Below are 17,157 nucleotides of genomic sequence, written 5' to 3' on the forward strand. Positions count from 1 at the left end.
GAGCAAGAACATCCTTCCTCAGAAAAAGAGACCAAAACTGCACACAATACTCTAGGTGTGGCCTCACCAAGGCCCTGTATAAATGCAACACATCTGTGCTCCTGTACTCGAAACCTCTCGCAATGAAGTTCAACATAACAACATAATCGCTCTGCCATTGGCGCCCATAACTTCAGCTGCTTTGGGGCCCAGATTTCCCCAATTCCACACTATCCACATGTCAATAAGGGGCTTTCCAATTTTGATTCTGAATGCTCTCTTCCTAATTTTAGTGTTGCGCCTGCTGTTAATTAAGATTTAAGAAAGATTCAAGAGATCTCGTGGTACAGGTTCATAGCTCCTTGAAAGTGGAGTCACAGGTGAACAGATTGGTGAAGAAGGCATTCAGCATGCTTGGTTTCATTGGTTAGAACATTGAATACAGGAGTTGGGACGTCTTGTTGAAGTTGTACAAGACATTGGTAAGGCCACACTTGGAATACTGTGTACAGTTCTGGTCACCCTATTATAGAAAGGATATTATTAAACTAGAAAAAGTTTTACTCGGATGCTACCGGGACTTGATGGTTTGAGTTATAAGGAGAGGCTGGATAGACTGGGATGTTTTTCTCTGGAGCGTAGGAGGCTGAGGGGTGATCTTATAGAGGTCTATAAAATAATGAGGGGCACAGATCAGCTAGATAGTCAATATCTTTTCCCAAAGGTAGGGGAGTCTAAAACTAGAGGGCATAGGTTTAAGGTGAGAGGGGAGAGATACAAAGGGGTCCAGAGGGGCAATTCTTTCACACAGAGGGTGATGAGTGTCTGGAATGAGCTGCCAGAGGTAGTAGTAGAGGCGGGTACAATTTTGTCTTTTAAAAAGCAGTTACATGGGTAAGATGGGTATAGAGGGACATGGGCCAAATGCAGGCAATTGGGACTAACTTAGTGGTTTAAAAAAAAAGGCGGCATAGACAAGTTGAGCTGAAGGGCCTGTTTCCATGCTGTAAACCTCGATGACTCTATGGCTCTAAACCTTGTTTCTTGAATCGGCCTTGTTCCCAGAGTGGTTTTCATTAAAACGGGGATTTGCAAAACAAGTTGTCACTTTTTGCTGCAAGAACTCTGAGCACTTTTATCAAAATAAATTCCGTGTACGCCTCAAAATTGAGGCCTTTTAACTTACGACCTGATGTTCCACAGAAAGATGAGTTTGATCCCGAGGGCTGGGAATACGCCCCTTTATTTGGTTGGAAGTTTCATGTAAAACAGACCAAGGGAGACACATACCGGCGTAGGCGTTGGAGGAGGAGAATGATCCCCAAGGACCAGCTAGGCCCGGCGGCCATTTTCAGACTGGAAGGTTCTTTGGTACGTACCTTTGTCAGCGTAGGTCAGGCAAGATAGTTTCAAATGCACAATTATCAAATGTTTTTCATCACAAAGAGTGAAACAAATGCACAAACATTAGAAGCAACAATGGTTTAGTGTCCAACATCAATTCTACAGGCTTGCCAACAGCAACCGTACTGATGCACAAACTCCTGGGAGTGTTTGATGGGGAACAGTGTAGAGGGAGCTTTACTCTGTATCTAACCCCGTGCTGTACCTGTCCTGGGAGTGGTTGATGGGGACAGTATAGAGGGAGCTTTACTCTGTATCTAACCCCGTGCTGTACCTGTCCTGGGAGTGGTTGATGGGGACAGTGTAGCGGGAGCTTCACTCTGTATCTAACCCCGTGCTGTACCTGTCCTGGGAGTGTTTGATGGGGACAGTGTAGAGGGAGCTTCACTCTGTATCAGACCTTGTGCTGTACCTGTCCTGGGAGTGTTTGATGGGGACAGTGTCGAGAGAGTTTTACTCTGTATCTAACCCCATGCTGTACCTGTCCTGGGAGTGTTTGATGGGGGACAGTGTCGACGAAGCTTTACTCTGTATGTAACCCCATGCTGTACCTGTCCTGGGAGTGTTTGATGGGGACAGAGTAGAGGGAGTTTTACTCTGTATCTAACCCCATGCTGTACCTGTCCTGGGAGTGTTTGATGGGGGACAGTGTCGAGGAAGCTTTACTCTGTATCTAACCCCGTGCTGTACCTGTCCTGGGAGTGTTTGATGGGGGACAGTGTCGAGGAAGCTTTACTCTGTATCTAACCCCGTGCTGTACCTGTCCTGGGAGTGTTTGATGGGGGACAGTGTCGAGGAAGCTTTACTCTGTATCTAACCCCGTGCTGTACCTGTCCTGGGAGTGTTTGATGGGGGACAGTGTCGAGGAAGCTTTACTCTGTATCTAACCCCATGCTGTACCTGTCCTGGGAGTGTTTGATGGGGGACAGTGTTGAGGAAGCTTTACTCTGTATCTAACCCCGTGCTGTACCTGTCCTGGGAGTGTTTGATAGGGGACAGTGTAGAGGGAGCTTTACTCTGTATCTAACCCCGTGCTGTACCTGTCCTGGGAGTGTTTAGTGCTGTCACAGGCTGCCCTAAATGTTTCAGTTCTCTGACAGAGTTCCTTCATGTTGAGTGCAGACTGGTGCAGAAGGGAGTGGATGTGTACTGGGTATCTGTGCAGAGTGACGGTGCTTTCCGAGTGTTCACAGTGGCAGTTCTGTGTGTGATGGTGTGACTGTTCTCTCTCAGTGTCGGCAAAACAGTGTGGAGCAGCTGGACGAACTTGATCCTCAGGAGAAGACAACCGCACACCAGGAACTTTATGGGATGACTGCCCCCTTTATATCTTGTATTCTAGACCGTAAGTTTTAAAGTGGTTTCGGAAAACTGTAACCTGGTCTTATACGTTTGAGTCTCACCACAGAGACTAGTGTGTAGATATTTAGGCTGAGGTGAGAGTGCGGCACTGAGGACAAAACATCGTACCAAAACCTGTCGATCCCCTCGGGTTGACATAAAACATCCCTTGACACTATTTGGAGGAAGAGTCGGGTCGTCTCCCATCCATTGACTCTGTCTACACTTCCCACACCTCGGGAAAGCAGCCAGCATAGTCAAGGACCCCACGCACCCCGGACATTCTCTCTTCCACCTTCTTCCGTCGGGAAAAAGATACAAAAGGTCACGTACCGACCGACTGAAGAGCAGCTTCTTCCCTGCTGCCGTCAGACTTTTGAATGGACCTACCTCATATTAAGCTGATCTTTCTCTACACCCCAGCTGTGACTGTAACACTATATTCCGCACCGTCACCTTTCCTTCTCCCCTTTGCACTCTATGAACAGTATGCTTTATCTCTATGGTGTGCAAGAAACCATACTTTTCACTGTATCCCAATACATGTGACAATAATAAATCAAACAATACTTTTCACTGTGTCCCAGTACATGTGACAATAATAAATCAAACAATACTTTTCACTGTATCCCCGTACATGTGACAATAATAAATCAAACAATACTTTTCACTGTATCCCCGTACATGTGACAATAATAAATCAAACAATACTTTTCACTGTATCCCAGTACATGTGACAATAATAAATCAAACAATACTTTTCACTGTATCCCAGTACATGTGACAATAATAAATCAAATATTAAGTTGATCTTTTTCCACACCCTAGTTGTGACTATAACATTACATTCTGCACCCTCTCCTATCCTTCTCCACTACGTACTCAATGAACGGTATGCTTTGTCTGTATTAAACTTTTAAAGTTTATTTATTAGTGTCACAACTCGGCTTACGTTAACACTGCAATGAAGTTACTGTGAAAATCCCCTAGTCGCCACACTCCGGCGCCTGTTCGGGTTACACTGAGGGAGAATTTAGCACCAAACCAGCACGTCTTTCGGACTGTGGGAGGAAACTGGAGCACCCGGAGGAAACCCACGCAGACACGGGGAGAATGTGCAAACTCCGCACAGACAGTGACCCGAGCCGGGAATCGAACCTGGGTCCCTGGCGCTGTGAGGAAGCAGTCGGTGCACAAGGAACAATACTTTTCACTGTATCCCAATGCACATGACAATACGTGACATGGGGCGGCACAGTGGGTTAACACTGCTGCCCTCACAGCGCCAGGGACCCGGGTTCGATTCCCAGCTCGGGTCACTGTCTGTGCGGAGTTTGCACATTCTCCCCGAGTCTGCGTGGGTTTCCTCCGGGTGCTCCCGTTTCCTCCCACAGTCCAAAGATGTGCGGGTTGGGTGGATTGGCCATGCTAAATTGCCCCTTTATGTCAGGGGGACTAGTTAGGGTAAATGTAATGGGTTATGGGGATAGGGCCTGGGTGGGATTGTGGTTGGTGCAGACTCGATGGGCCGAATGGCCTGCATTGCACTGTATGAATAATAAATCAGATCAAATCTCCAGTGTCCTGGCCAATATTTATCCCTCAGTCAGCAGCACAGAAACAGATGGTCTGCTCATTCTTCGCATGGTGTTTGTGGGATCTTGCTGTGCTCAAGTTCTGTGCCACTCTTCCTACATCACAACAGGGATTACACCTGGAAAGGGTACTTAATTGGACTGCTGTAATGGGCGCTATAGGAATGCAGGCACTTCCTTATTCGCAAGGACTGTCTTGCCCCCGCTGTGACTGGGGATTGCAGTGTTGTGCCATGTCGCAAGGCGGACTGGGTCGGCACGGGGACATGACTGCCCCTGTTTCCTCCCAAGATTCGCGATGGGGAAATTCCTCAGGCTGGGGCAGAGGAACAGAGCAGCGGAGAATAATTTAAAAATAAAGGGAGCAATGTATCCAGCTCACAGTCATTGGAAAATTAAAAACTGAACCTTCCTAACAAAAAGCATATGTTGGCGAAGTTTTTCATCTTGCACTCATCAGGACAAACGCAAGAATACCAAATTTCAAACAGGACACAATATGGGTGTTGATTTGATTGGCACGTCGGCTCTGATTGGCCAAGACATTTTCACAGTAACTTCATTGCAGTGTTAATGTAATCCATCATGTGACACGAATAAATAAACTTCAACATTGCCCCGGAGAAAGTCACAGTCAGTGCCATGGCCAATCGGAGTCAACTTGTCAACCAATCAGCTCCCTTCTCTCCTCTTCGCATAAGTTGTCGTGATTCGCCATTCTTGCGTGTGTCCTGATGAATCCAAGACAGAAAGCGTAGGCAACTTGTCTGTTCGAGGAACAGAGAGGAACTTAGGAGAAGCTCTGACGAAGGGTCATCCAGACTCGAAACGTTGGCTCTATTCTCTCAGATGCTGTCAGACCTGCTGAGATTTTCCAGCGTTTTCTGTTTTTTTTTTGTTTCAGATTCCAGCACCCGCAGTGTTTAGCTTTTGACTGAGGAGAAGGAGTGGGCCATTCGGCCCTTCAAGTCTGCTCTATCTCCTGTCTGGCCCCTTTAACCCTTGACCCTCCAGTTCAACAGGACCCGAACCAAATCGGCCTGGAAAAGTTTGATGGCCGGCCCCCACCGCTTTCCGGGGGAAGAAAATTCCACAGACTGGCCACACTGGGAGAAGAAAGTTCTCCTCATCTCTGAACAAGAACAAAGAACAATACAGCACAGGAACAGGCCCTTCGGCCCTCCAAGCCCGTGCCGCTCCCTGGTCCAAACTAGACCATTCTTTTGTATCACTCCGTTCATTTGGCTATCTAGATAAGTCTTAAACGTTCCCAGTGTGTCCGCCTCCACCACCTTGCCCGGCAGCGCATTCCAGGCCCCCACCACCCTCTGTGTAAAATACGTCCTTCTGATATCCGTGTTAAACCTCCCCCCCCCCTCACCTTGAACCTATGACCCCTCGTGAACGTCACCACCGACCTGGGAAAAAGCTTCCCACCATTCACCCTATCTATGCCTTTCATAATTTTTTACACCTCTATTAGGTCACCCCCTCATCCTCCGTCTTTCCAGTGAGAACAACCCCAGTTTACCCAATCTCTCCTCATAACTAAGCCCCTCCATACCAGGCAACATCCTGGTAAACCTCCTCTGCACTCTCTCCAAAGCCTCCACGTCCTTCTGGCAGTGTGGCGACCAGAACTGGGCGCAGTATTCCAAATGCGGCCGAACCAACGTTCTATACAACTGCTTTAGAAGCGTGACCTCTTAATATTTTTTTTAAAACTCATCTTAGTTCAAACAGTGGCAATGCTTGCTGCCTGGTGAATGCAGGGGGCTCAGGGGAATTAAGACAGTCACAGTGTTGGTGTAACGGCGGTATTTAAAGTTTGCTGTTGGTATGTTTAGGGTTTAAGGGTTGACGTGTTTGCATTGCGGTGAGCGATCCTTCTGACCAGCCCTGTCATTCTCTCTCCATCCTCCACACAGCACCCATTGCTTTCCAGCTCCGTGGCTACATCTACCAGGCAAGAGCTTTAATTCCCAACGATAGCAGTAGCTCCGCAGGTTAGTACCTTGACAAGAGATGGATTGCGGCCTTGTTTGGCGATGCTTGTAGAGGGGGTGGGCATGTATGGCAGTGGGAAGGGGCGTCACTTCACTTGTGCGTTTGTGTGGGTATTAAAACAATTTATTTATTAGTGTCGCAAGTAGGCTTACATTAACACTGCAATGAAGTTACTGTGAAAATCCCTTAGTCGCCACACTCCTTTCGGCTATACTGAGGGAGAATTTAGCACCTAACCAGCACGTCTTTCAGACTGTGGGAGGAAACCGGAGCACCCGGAGGAAACCCATGCAGACACGGGGAGACTCTGCACAGACAGTGATCCAAGCCAGGAATCTTACCTGGGCCCCTGACGCTGTGAGACAGCCGTGCTTGCCACTGTTCCGCCGTTACAGAAAAGTGCAAACTTGCGTGTATAGAAATGTGCCTGAGGAAGAGGTGGCAGCTGCAAAGGCAATGGATTAAATTATAGGGAGGGAGTGTGATTTACTCTGTATCTAACCCCGTGCTCTACCTGTCCTGGGAGTGTTTGATGGGGGACAGTGTAGAGGGAGCTTTACTCTGTATCTAACCCCGTGCTGTACCTGTCCTGGGAGTGTTTGATGGGGACAGTGTAAAGGGAGCTTTACTCTGTATCTAACCCCATGCTGTACCTGTCCTGGGAGTGTTTGATGGGGACAGTGTAGAGGGAGCTTTACTCTGTATCTAACCCCGTGCTGTACCTGTCCTGGGAGTGTTTGATGGGGACAGTGTCGAGGAAGCTTTACTCTGTATCTAACCCCGTGTTGTACCTGTCCTGGGAGTGTTTGATGGGGACAGCGTAGAGGGAGCTTTACTCTGGATCTAACCCGGTTTACCTGTCCTGGGAGTGTTTGATGGGGACAGTGTAGAGGGAGCTTCACTCTGTATCTAACCCCGTGCTGTACCTGTCCTGGGAGTGTTTGATGGGGGACAGTGTAGAGGGAGCTTTACTCTGTATCTAACCCCGTGCTGTACCTGTCCTGGGAGTGTTTGATGGGGGACAGTGTCGAGGGAGCTTTACTCTGTATCTAACCCCGTGCTGTACCTGTCCTGGGAGTGTTTGATGGGGCAATGGGATACTGCACAATGACTGTGGTCAGTGAGTAAGTCAAGTCCACGTCCTGATCTGAACTTCCTGCGCCAGTCCCGGGCTCATTGTGGCTGTGGATGCATTAGCGGCAAGTTGCCACGCCCTACCCGTGAGATGCCAGCGGTGCTAAAATCAGTGGCAGCTCCCACTTTGGCGGCACCAGGTTGGTGTTCGATGGGATTGCGATTCTAACACAATCCCTGCTGCAGCCAAACACGGGTGAACTTCCAGGTTTCCACTTTGGACAGAGAGCAACGATTGGCACCACAAGCATTCAAACGATGGTCTGGGGCACAGAGAGGGAACGAGAGCTGGCACCTTAACATGAGTCCCGGGGGTGGGGTGGGGGTGGGGTTAATTTACCCTTCCCTTGAGGGCTGGACTGAAACCTTCTTCCTCCTCTTTCAGATCCTTTCATTGAAGTGTTGTTCCTGTACCAGAGCAAGCACACCGAAGTTATGAAAGGGACTTTGAATCCGACCTGGGACCAGACTCTGATTTTTGAAGAGATTGAGATCTACGGCAGTCTTCGGGAAATAGTTGAGAGCCCCCCTTTTGTCTCGCTGGAACTGTTCGACAGTAACCATACGGTACGTTACCTCACTGCGATCTTCTTTTTATTCTTGAAGATACAAATCCTCCTGGTGTTGTTGTCAGAGATCCTTGGCTACCAGCAACCCTTAGGCACACTTAGTCGACTCTTAACTCATTTTGCATAGCATATCCCCATATCTCGCCTTTGGTATTTGTTATGGAAAAAATCTGGTCTTACAAGGGGGCATAACTATAGGGTTCATGGTGGGAGATATAGGAAGGATATCAGAGGTAGGTTCTTTACTCAGAGAGTGGTTGGGGTGTGGAATGGACTGCCTGCAGTGATAGTGGAGTCAGACACTTTAGGAACATTTAAGCGGTTATTGGATAGGCACATGGAGCACACCAGGATGATAGGGAGTGGGATAGCTTGATCTTGGTTTCAGATAAAGCTCGGCACAACATTGTGGGCCGAAGGGCCTGTTCTGTGCTGTACTGTTCTATGTTCTATGTTCACCCTCCAGTGAAGGTCGAAAAGCAGAATGTTTTGAGGCCTCGGAAAGGAGAAGATTAAAGCAAAGTAGACAGGCTCCCTTGAAGGTCTGCAAATAATAACATTCTCACAAGCTGCTACAAAGAAGGCATGATTTTTTTCCAATAGGAGCATATTAACTTCCACATTGTTTCCATCCCTTTGGAGACCCAACGTTATTTCCCCAGTCCCAGTGAGTGTAGCTGAGGAACGGCTCTTCACAGAGGAGGACCTCTTGTGAAGTTGGCCACAGTTGGTTAGCAGAGTGTCGCAAGTCGGAAAGTTGCACCGTGTGTTATATATATATACCATGTGTTCCTGACAGGTATCCTCCCCATTCGTGCATTCCAAAGTCCATTCAATTTCATTTGCTGGTCAGTCCATCGTCCATGGACGCGGACATTCTGCTGTGTGAGAAGGCAGAATGGAAGCCAATCCCAGACCCTGGAGTGGGCACCTCATTGTCGGTTCAATCTCAGCGGTTAAAGGAGACGAGAGTGATCTCAAGGCAGGCGGAGGCCATTTGGCCCATCGCCTCTGTGCCAGCCCATTACCAGAGCAATCTGGCTGTCATTATCCGCCCACGGAGAGTGCAAGTCCGGCATTCATTGCCCACCCCCTTGACAAGGTGGTGGTCTGCCGTCACCTTCAACTGCTGCAGTCCATGTGGCGTGGTGAACCCACGCTGCTATTCTGTAATGGCCCCACCCAACTGAGTGGTTTGCTCGGCCATTTCAGAGGGCAGTTCAGAACCAACTACACTGCTGTGGATCTGGTGTGGCACGACAGCCAGACCGGGTAAGGGTGGCAGAGATCTCCTCTCCACTCGCGACCCAGATGGGTTTTTACAACAATCTTTTTTTTATTCATTGGTGAGACATGGGTGTCGTTGGCTGGCCAGCATTTAGTGCCCACCCTGAATTGCCCTTGAAACTGGGTGGGCTTGCTAGGCCGTTTCACAGACCAAATAAACCTGTTGGGCTTTAACCTGGTGTTGTGAGACTACTTACTGTGCCCACCCCAGTCCAACGCCGGCATCTCCACATCATTTCAGAGGGCAGTTGAGAGTCAACCACATTGCTGTGGCTCTGGAGTCACATGTAGGCCAGACCATGTAAGGATGGCAGATTTCCTTCCCTAAAGAACATTAGTGAATCAGGTTCCGACAATGGGTCATCAGTAGATTCTTAATTCCAGATATTTTTTATTGAATTCAAATTCCACCATCTGCCGTGGCGGGATTCGAACCCGGGGTCAACAGAACATTCTGGATTAACTGTCTAGCGATAACACCACTAGGCCATCGCCTCTCCTCATCTTGATTGCCACAATAATAATGACCACACAGTCACCATGACAAGATTTGAACTCTTGTCTCTGAGTTATTAGTCCCAGCCTCTGGATTACCAGTCCTGTAGTTTTACCGCGATGCTACCGCACCCAACTGGTTGCCCGCTGGAAACCGTGGCCAGGATTTTCCAGTTCCGTCCGCCGCAGAACCAGAAATTTCCGCCCCAAGTCAATGAATGGACTGGTCTGGAAAATATTCCGGCAACTGGCGGGACTGGGGAATCCCAGGCCGCGGACGAAATTTGTGTTTGAATGAAGTGAAGGGGGCCCATTCGGGGAGGAGAGGTGCTGATATTTCTCCACTGTCTTCCCAGAGCAAGAACGAATACATGGGCACTACCCTGTGCTACCCCAGCGTGAAGCTGGACTCATCAGCGCAGTATGTCTCCGTCCTACAGTGGCATCCGGTCTTTCGAGGGCAGCGGTTCAGCGGCGAGCTTCTGGTGTCCTTCGAGCTGCTCATGAAACAGAGAGTAATCGATTTTTCTTGCATCGTCTGAAATTTGCCGACTGTATCCACTTGATAGGTCGCCTGCGGGTCGGGGGGAAAGGGCCAAAGGGGAAAGGGCCAAAGGGGAATGGGACTCTTTACATCATGCTTTCGCAGAGCTGGCGCTAGCACAATGGGCTGAATGGCCTCTTCCTGTGCTGCATGACTCTAGGCTATGAAAGGATGGATATTTTCCTGTCTTGCATCCTGGGCAATTCATAGAATTGGCCCATCGAGTCTGCACCAACCCCAATCCCACCCAGGCCCCAACCCCATAACCCCATGCATTTACCCTAGCTAGTCCACCCTGACACTAAGGGGCAATCTTAGCACGGCCAATCCACCTAACCCGCATATTTTTAGAGGAAAATGGAGCACCCGGGGGAAACCTACGCAGACACGGGGGAGAATGTGCAAACTCTACGCAGACTGTGACCCAAGCCGGGAATTAAACCCGGGTCCCTGGTGCTGTGAGGCGACAGCGCCAACCACTGTGCCACCGTGCCGCCCCTAATGATACCGCAGACCAACAATGTGAATCGGGCGGGAACATAAGAATGGAGTAGGCCATTCGGCCCCTCAAGCCTGCTCCTCTGCCATTCAATGCAATCATGGCTGATCTTAGAATCATAGAATCCCGACAGCGCAGGAAGAGGCCATTTGGCCCATTGAGTCTGCACCGATCATAATCCCACCCAGGCCCTATCCCCGTAACCCCACTTATTTACACAGCTAACAGCTCTGATACTAAGGGGCAATTGAGTACAGCCAATCCACCTAACCCTCTTGGGCTTCAACTCCATTTTCCTGCCTGCTCCCTTCATTCCCTGAGAGACCACGGAGCATCCATCCATAGCCCTCGGAGGTCGGGAATTCTAAAGATTCATAACCCCCTGAGTGAACGATTGGAGACCCTGCCTCCATTTTGTTTCCTTCTCTTTGTTCGTTTTGTTGTTTCTGTAATGAGTCTTCGGCGGCCGAAGTCCCTTCACCAAAATCCCTTTACTTACAATTCCAACAGCAGTACACAGAGTGCTCGCAGTCAGCAGTCTACCCTCGGGAGTGCCAGAGGAACTGACACTCCCGATTAAGTACTTCCCTGATTAGCCCATCAATTGACTTCTTAATCAGGGAGTTCATACTCCAATCGGCCAACCGTCATGGCCTGATCGAGGTCACTACAGTTTTATTCATTCAGCAGCACACCCGCTCTCGATGCATCATTTATTTATCTGCATCTTTTCTTGCCCCATCCGCTTTCCCTTTGGCTCTGGAAGACGAACTCCTCCGTCCTTCTGCCTCTCCTGTCTTCCACCCTCCTGCAGACTTTCCTTTGGTCTTTACCCCACCCACCCCCTTGTTCAAATACGATTCATCTTTCTAAAGGCTCTGCTGCAAGGTCCCCCCACCCGAAGCGTGAACTCTGTTTTTCTCTCTGCACAGATGCTGCCAGACCTGTTGGGTGTTGCCAGCAGCTTATTGCTTTTGTTTCGGTTTTCCAACCATCTTTAAAGTTCATTTATCAGTGTTACATGTTAGAGTCATAGAGGTTTACAACATGGAAGCAGGCCCTTCGGCCCAACTTGTCCATGCTGCCCTTTTCTTTAACCACCAAGCTAGTCCCAGTTGCCCACATTTGGCCCATATCCCTCTCTACCCATCTTACCCATGTAACTGTCTAACGCTTTTTAAAAGACAAAATTGTACCTGCCTCTGCTACTACCTCTGGCAGCTTGCATCCATTGACTCTGTCTACACTTCCCGCTGTCATGGAAAAGCAGCCAGCATAATTAAGGACCCCACGCACCCCGGACATTCTCTCTTCCACCTTCTTCCGTCGGGAAAAAGATACAAAAGCCTGAGGTCACGTACCGACCAACTCAAGAACAGCTTCTTCCCTGCTGCCGTCAGACTTCTGAATGGACCTACCTCGCATTAAGCTGATCTTTCTCTGCACCCTGACTATGACTGTAACACTACATTCTGCACTCTCTCCGTTCCTTCTCAATGAACGGTATGCTTTGTCTGTACAACGCGCAAGAAACAATACTTTTCACTGTATCCCAATACATGTTACAATAATAAATCAAATCAAAATCGTTCCAGACACTCAACACCCTCTGTGTGAAAAAATTGCCCCTCTGGATCCTTTTGTATCTCTCCCCTCTCACCTTAACCCTATGCCCTCTAGTTTTAGACTCCCCTACCTTTGGGAAAAGATATTGACTATCTTGCTGATCTGTGCCCCTCATTATTTTATAGACCTCTATAAGGTCACCCCTGAGCCTCCTGCGCTCCAGAGAAAAAAGTCCCAGTCTATCCAGCCTCTCCTTATAACTCAAACCATCAAGTCCCGGTAGCATCCTAGTCAATCTTTTCTGCACTCTTTCTAGTTTAATAATATCCTTTCTATAATAGGGTGACCAGAACTGTACACAGTAAAGTAACCTTACATTAACACTGCAATGAAGTTACTGTGACAATCCCCTAGTCGCCACACTCCGGCGCCTGTTCGGGTTACACTGAGGGAGAATTTAGTACCAAACCAACACGTCTTTTGGACTGTGGGAGGAAACTGGAGCACCCGGAGGAAACCCACGCAAACACGGGGAGAACGTGCAGACTCCGCACAGACAGTGACCCAAGCCGGGAATCGAACCTGGGTCCCTGGCGCTGTGAGGCAGCAGTGCTAACCCACTGTGCCACCGTGCCGCCCAACATCTGCACCGTATTCTGCTTCGCGTTGGGAGATGGATCGGGATTTCCTCGGGGTTGGGTCGCGAGGGCATTCCCGCAAGTTAGGGTTGGGAGACAATGAAGCGGGATGGGGGGGGGGGGCGGTGGTCGGTTGGGGCGGGGGGTGAGGTGGGGGTTGGCGGGGGGGCTTATGTTCGGAGGCAGGTACCTTGAAGTCACTCGGAGTGGATAGTGTTAACTGATGCTCGGAGACCCTGATGTCACAGAATGTCGCAATTAGTAGGAACCAAAAGAGCGGGGGGATGGTTTTAGCCGTTGCACCGGTGGCTCCTGTCAGTTTATGGTGTTGCGATTTTCTTTTGCGGCTATTCAGGATGAGGACCAGAACTTACCTCAGCGGCCACCAATGAAAGACAACGACACGTACATGGTGCCAGTGGGAGTGAGACCACAGCTACAGATGACCACGATTGAGGTGAGATTCCCACCCCGCAGCAGAGCAATGCCCCGCAGCTTGCTCCTCTCTCCCTGTGGCTCCCTTATATAAGACCATAAGATATAGGAGCAGAATTAGGCCATTCGGCCCATCGGGTCTGCTCCGCCATTCAATCATGGCTGATAGGTTTCTCACCTCCCTTCGCCCGCCTTTTCCCCGTAACCTTTGACCCCCTTACCAATCAAGGACCTATCTACTTCTGTCCTAAATACACTCATTGACCCGTCCTCCACAGCTTTCATAGAATCCGGACAGTGCATTGAGTCTGCGCCGACCGCAACCCCTCCCAGCCACTATCCCCGTAACCCCACATATTTACCCTGGTTAGACCCCCTGACACTAAGTGGCAATTTAGCACGGCCAATCCTCCTAACCTGCACGTCTTTGGACACTAAGGGCAATTTAGAATGGCCAATCCCCCTAACCTGCACATCTTTGGACACTAAGGGCAATTTAGAATGGCCAATCCCCCTAACCTGCACATCTTTGGAGTGTGGGAGAAAACCGGAGCACCCGGAGGAAACCCACACAGACACGGGGAGAACATGCAAACTCCTCACAGACAGTGACCCAAGCTGGGAATCGAACTTGGGTCCCTGGCGCTGTGAGGCAGCAGTGCTAATCACTGTGTCACCATGCCGCTCAAATAACACTGTTACTTTCGGTGGCAATGAATTCCACAGATTCACCAAACCCTCTGGCTGAAGAAATTCCTCTTCATCTCAGTTCGAAAGGCTGATTTCCCCTTTCCTCTGAGGCTGTGCTCTCGGATCCTAGTCTCCCCTACTAGTGGAAATATCTTCCCCACGTCCACTCTATCCAGGCCTTTCTGTATTCTGTAAGTTTCAATGGGATCCCCCCCTCATCCTTTTAAACTCCATCTAGAAGGACAAGGGCAGCAGACACATGGGGAACACCACCACCTGCAAGTTCCCCTCCGAGCCACTCACCGTCCTGACTTAGTAATATATCGGCCGTTCCTTCGCAGTCGCTGGGTCAAAATCCTGGAATTCCCTTCCTAACGGCATTGTGGGTCAACCCACAGCACGCGGACTGCAATGATTCAAGATGGCGGCTCACCACCACCTTCTCAAGGGGCAACTAGGGATGGGCAATAAATGCTGGCCTAGCCAGCGACGCCCATGTCCCACGAATGAATAAAGTAAAACTCCATTGGGTACAGACCCAGAGTCTCACACACTCCGGCACTCTCCCCACTCTCCATCGGAGTAAGACTCTTGAGTCAGGAAAGTTCTGAGCCATCTGCCAGGACCACATTCCCGGCTGCAGCTGAAGAACTCCCCCCTTGCCAAGAAATCTGGTCCTGACCACACTGCTGTTTGCGGGATCTTGCTGTGCGCCGTTCGGCTATCGCGCCTCCTGCCTCACCATAGTGACTATCTATGCACTTGGTTCATAGAATAGAAACATTCATAGAATCCCTACAGTGCAGAAAGAGGCCATTCGGCCCATCGAGCCTGCACCGACCACAATCTAACCCTGGCCCTATTTCCATAATCCCACATATTTACCTAGCTAATCCCTCTCACACTAAGGGGCAATTTAGCATGGCCAGTCCACCTAACCTACACATCTTTGGACACTAAGGGGCAATTTAGCATGGCCAATCCACCTAACCTACACATCTTTGGACACTAAGGGGCAATTTAGCATGGCCAATCCACCTAACCCACACATCATTGGACACCAAGGAGCAATTTAACATGGCCAATCACCCTAACCTGTACATCTTTGGACTGTGGGAGGAAACCGGAGCACCCGGAACAAACCCATGCAGACACGTGGAGAACGTGCAGACTCCGCACAGACAGTGACCTGAGGCCGGAACTGAACCCGGGTCCCTGGCGCTGCGAGGCAGCAGTGCTAACCACTGTGCCACCGTGCCATCCCACGTTGGCAGCAAAGTGTTTGGGAAGGCATTCAGTGTAACGCAAGTCTGTCTTTTCCTCAGATTCTGACCTGGGGATTGAGGAACATTAAGAGTTACAACATGCTGAGGGTGACTAGCCCCAGCCTGGTGGTGGAGTGCTGCGGGGAGATGATCCAAACGGCTCCCATCAAGAACTACAAGAAGAACCCAAATTTCCTGACCCCCATCCACTTCATCGCAGTGGTAGGTTCATGTGTTAATTCTCTCCATATCCTTGCGCACCCAATTTGGAGGCCACTCTCCTGCTGGTCCACTGTTGAGTGTAGGCTCGGTAGACATTGGAAGGTTCCTGCTTCACCATCTCAGAGACTGACCACACTGAGAGGTGCCATGTTCAACCCAATTTTGTCCCCGGCTGCTCTCGAACATTGGGCTTTCCAGATGTGGGAGGGGTTCGGGGAAGGAGGGGCAGTAGATTTAATAGACAGGAATCAGGAGCAGGAATCCTGACTGATTTCCCCTCTCTCTCTCTCTAACCCAGGGATCACTGGACAGTGATCAGGAGCAGGAACCCTGGCTGATTTCCCCTCTCTCTCTCTCTAACCCAGGGATCACTGGACAGTGATCAGGAGCAGGAACCCTGGCTGATTTCCCCTCTCTCTCTAACCCAGGGATCACTGGACAGGGATCAGGAGCAGGAACCCTGGCTGATTTCCCCTCTCTCTCTAACCCAGGGATCACTGGACAGGGATCAGGAGCAGGAACCCTGGCTGATTTCCCCTCTCTCTCTAACCCAGGGATCACTGGACAGGGATCAGGAGCAGGAACCCTGGCTGATTTCCCCTCTCTCTCTAACCCAGGGGACAGGGATCAGGAGCAGGAACCCTGGCTGATTTCCCCTCTCTCTCTAACCCAGGGGTGACGCTCTCTGCGTGAATCACAGAACCCGGACCCAAGCTGAAGTTGTGTCAGAGTCCCATCGCTCTGGCGAGAGAACCCGCTTGCCTTGTGACTTGTCATTAGTTGCTCAGAAGCGATAACTGTGAGTTGTGACTGTCACCTTGCCTCAGTTGCTTCCTGTAGATGCCGCCTACAGCCCTCCCATAACGCTGAAAGTGCTGGATTACCGAGCGTTCGGGTACAAGCCGGTGGTGGGGCAGGCGACGGTGAAGTCTCTCAGCGAGTTCTTGTGCGACCCTTTCGCTGGCTCAGCTGATTCCGAAGGTAAGCAGCGCAAAATGTGTGTGAATGTTTCATGCCAGCCACACACCCCGTCACGTGGAGTTCCAATAAAAACGTCACTGGAACATAGAGTCATAGAGGTTTACAGCATGGAAACAGGCCCTTCGGCCCAACATAGAAGAGTACAGCACAGGATGAGGCCGTTCGGCCCACCATGTTGTGTCTAACATGATGCCAAGTTAAACTCATCCCTCCTGCCTGCCCCTGCTCCATATCCCTCTATTCCTTGCATATTCATGTGCTTATCTAAAAGCCCCTTAAACACCCCTATCGTATCTGCCTCCACCACCACCCCCGGCAGCATGTTCCAGAGACCTGCCATTCTTTGTGTATAAAAAACATGCCTCTCGCATCTCCTTAGAACTCCCCGCCCCACCCCCCCCCCCAACTCCCGCACGCCCGACAGCGCCGGGAACCTGGGTTTGATTCCCAGCTCAGGTCACTGTCTATGTGGAGTCTGCACGTTCTCCCCGTGTCTGTGTGGGTTT

At 50.0% G+C, this 17,157-nt stretch overlaps 1 protein-coding gene across 1 annotated transcript in view; it reads left to right on the forward strand.

Moving 5' to 3' along the window:
* The window catches only part of LOC144509701 (myoferlin-like), a 182,650-nt gene that overhangs the window by 92,433 nt on the left and 73,060 nt on the right, over positions 1–17,157 (forward strand). Inside the window, exons 29-36 of the mRNA XM_078238482.1 lie at positions 1,183–1,350; positions 2,617–2,728; positions 6,248–6,325; positions 7,846–8,027; positions 10,168–10,326; positions 13,414–13,515; positions 15,509–15,670; positions 16,498–16,651. Of these exons, the coding sequence (XP_078094608.1) occupies positions 1,183–1,350; positions 2,617–2,728; positions 6,248–6,325; positions 7,846–8,027; positions 10,168–10,326; positions 13,414–13,515; positions 15,509–15,670; positions 16,498–16,651 (1,117 nt within the window). The remainder of the gene's footprint in view (positions 1–1,182; positions 1,351–2,616; positions 2,729–6,247; positions 6,326–7,845; positions 8,028–10,167; positions 10,327–13,413; positions 13,516–15,508; positions 15,671–16,497; positions 16,652–17,157) is intronic.

Source organism: Mustelus asterias, chromosome 22 (genome assembly GCF_964213995.1).
Source record: "Mustelus asterias chromosome 22, sMusAst1.hap1.1, whole genome shotgun sequence".
Lineage (NCBI taxonomy): Eukaryota > Metazoa > Chordata > Chondrichthyes > Carcharhiniformes > Triakidae > Mustelus > Mustelus asterias.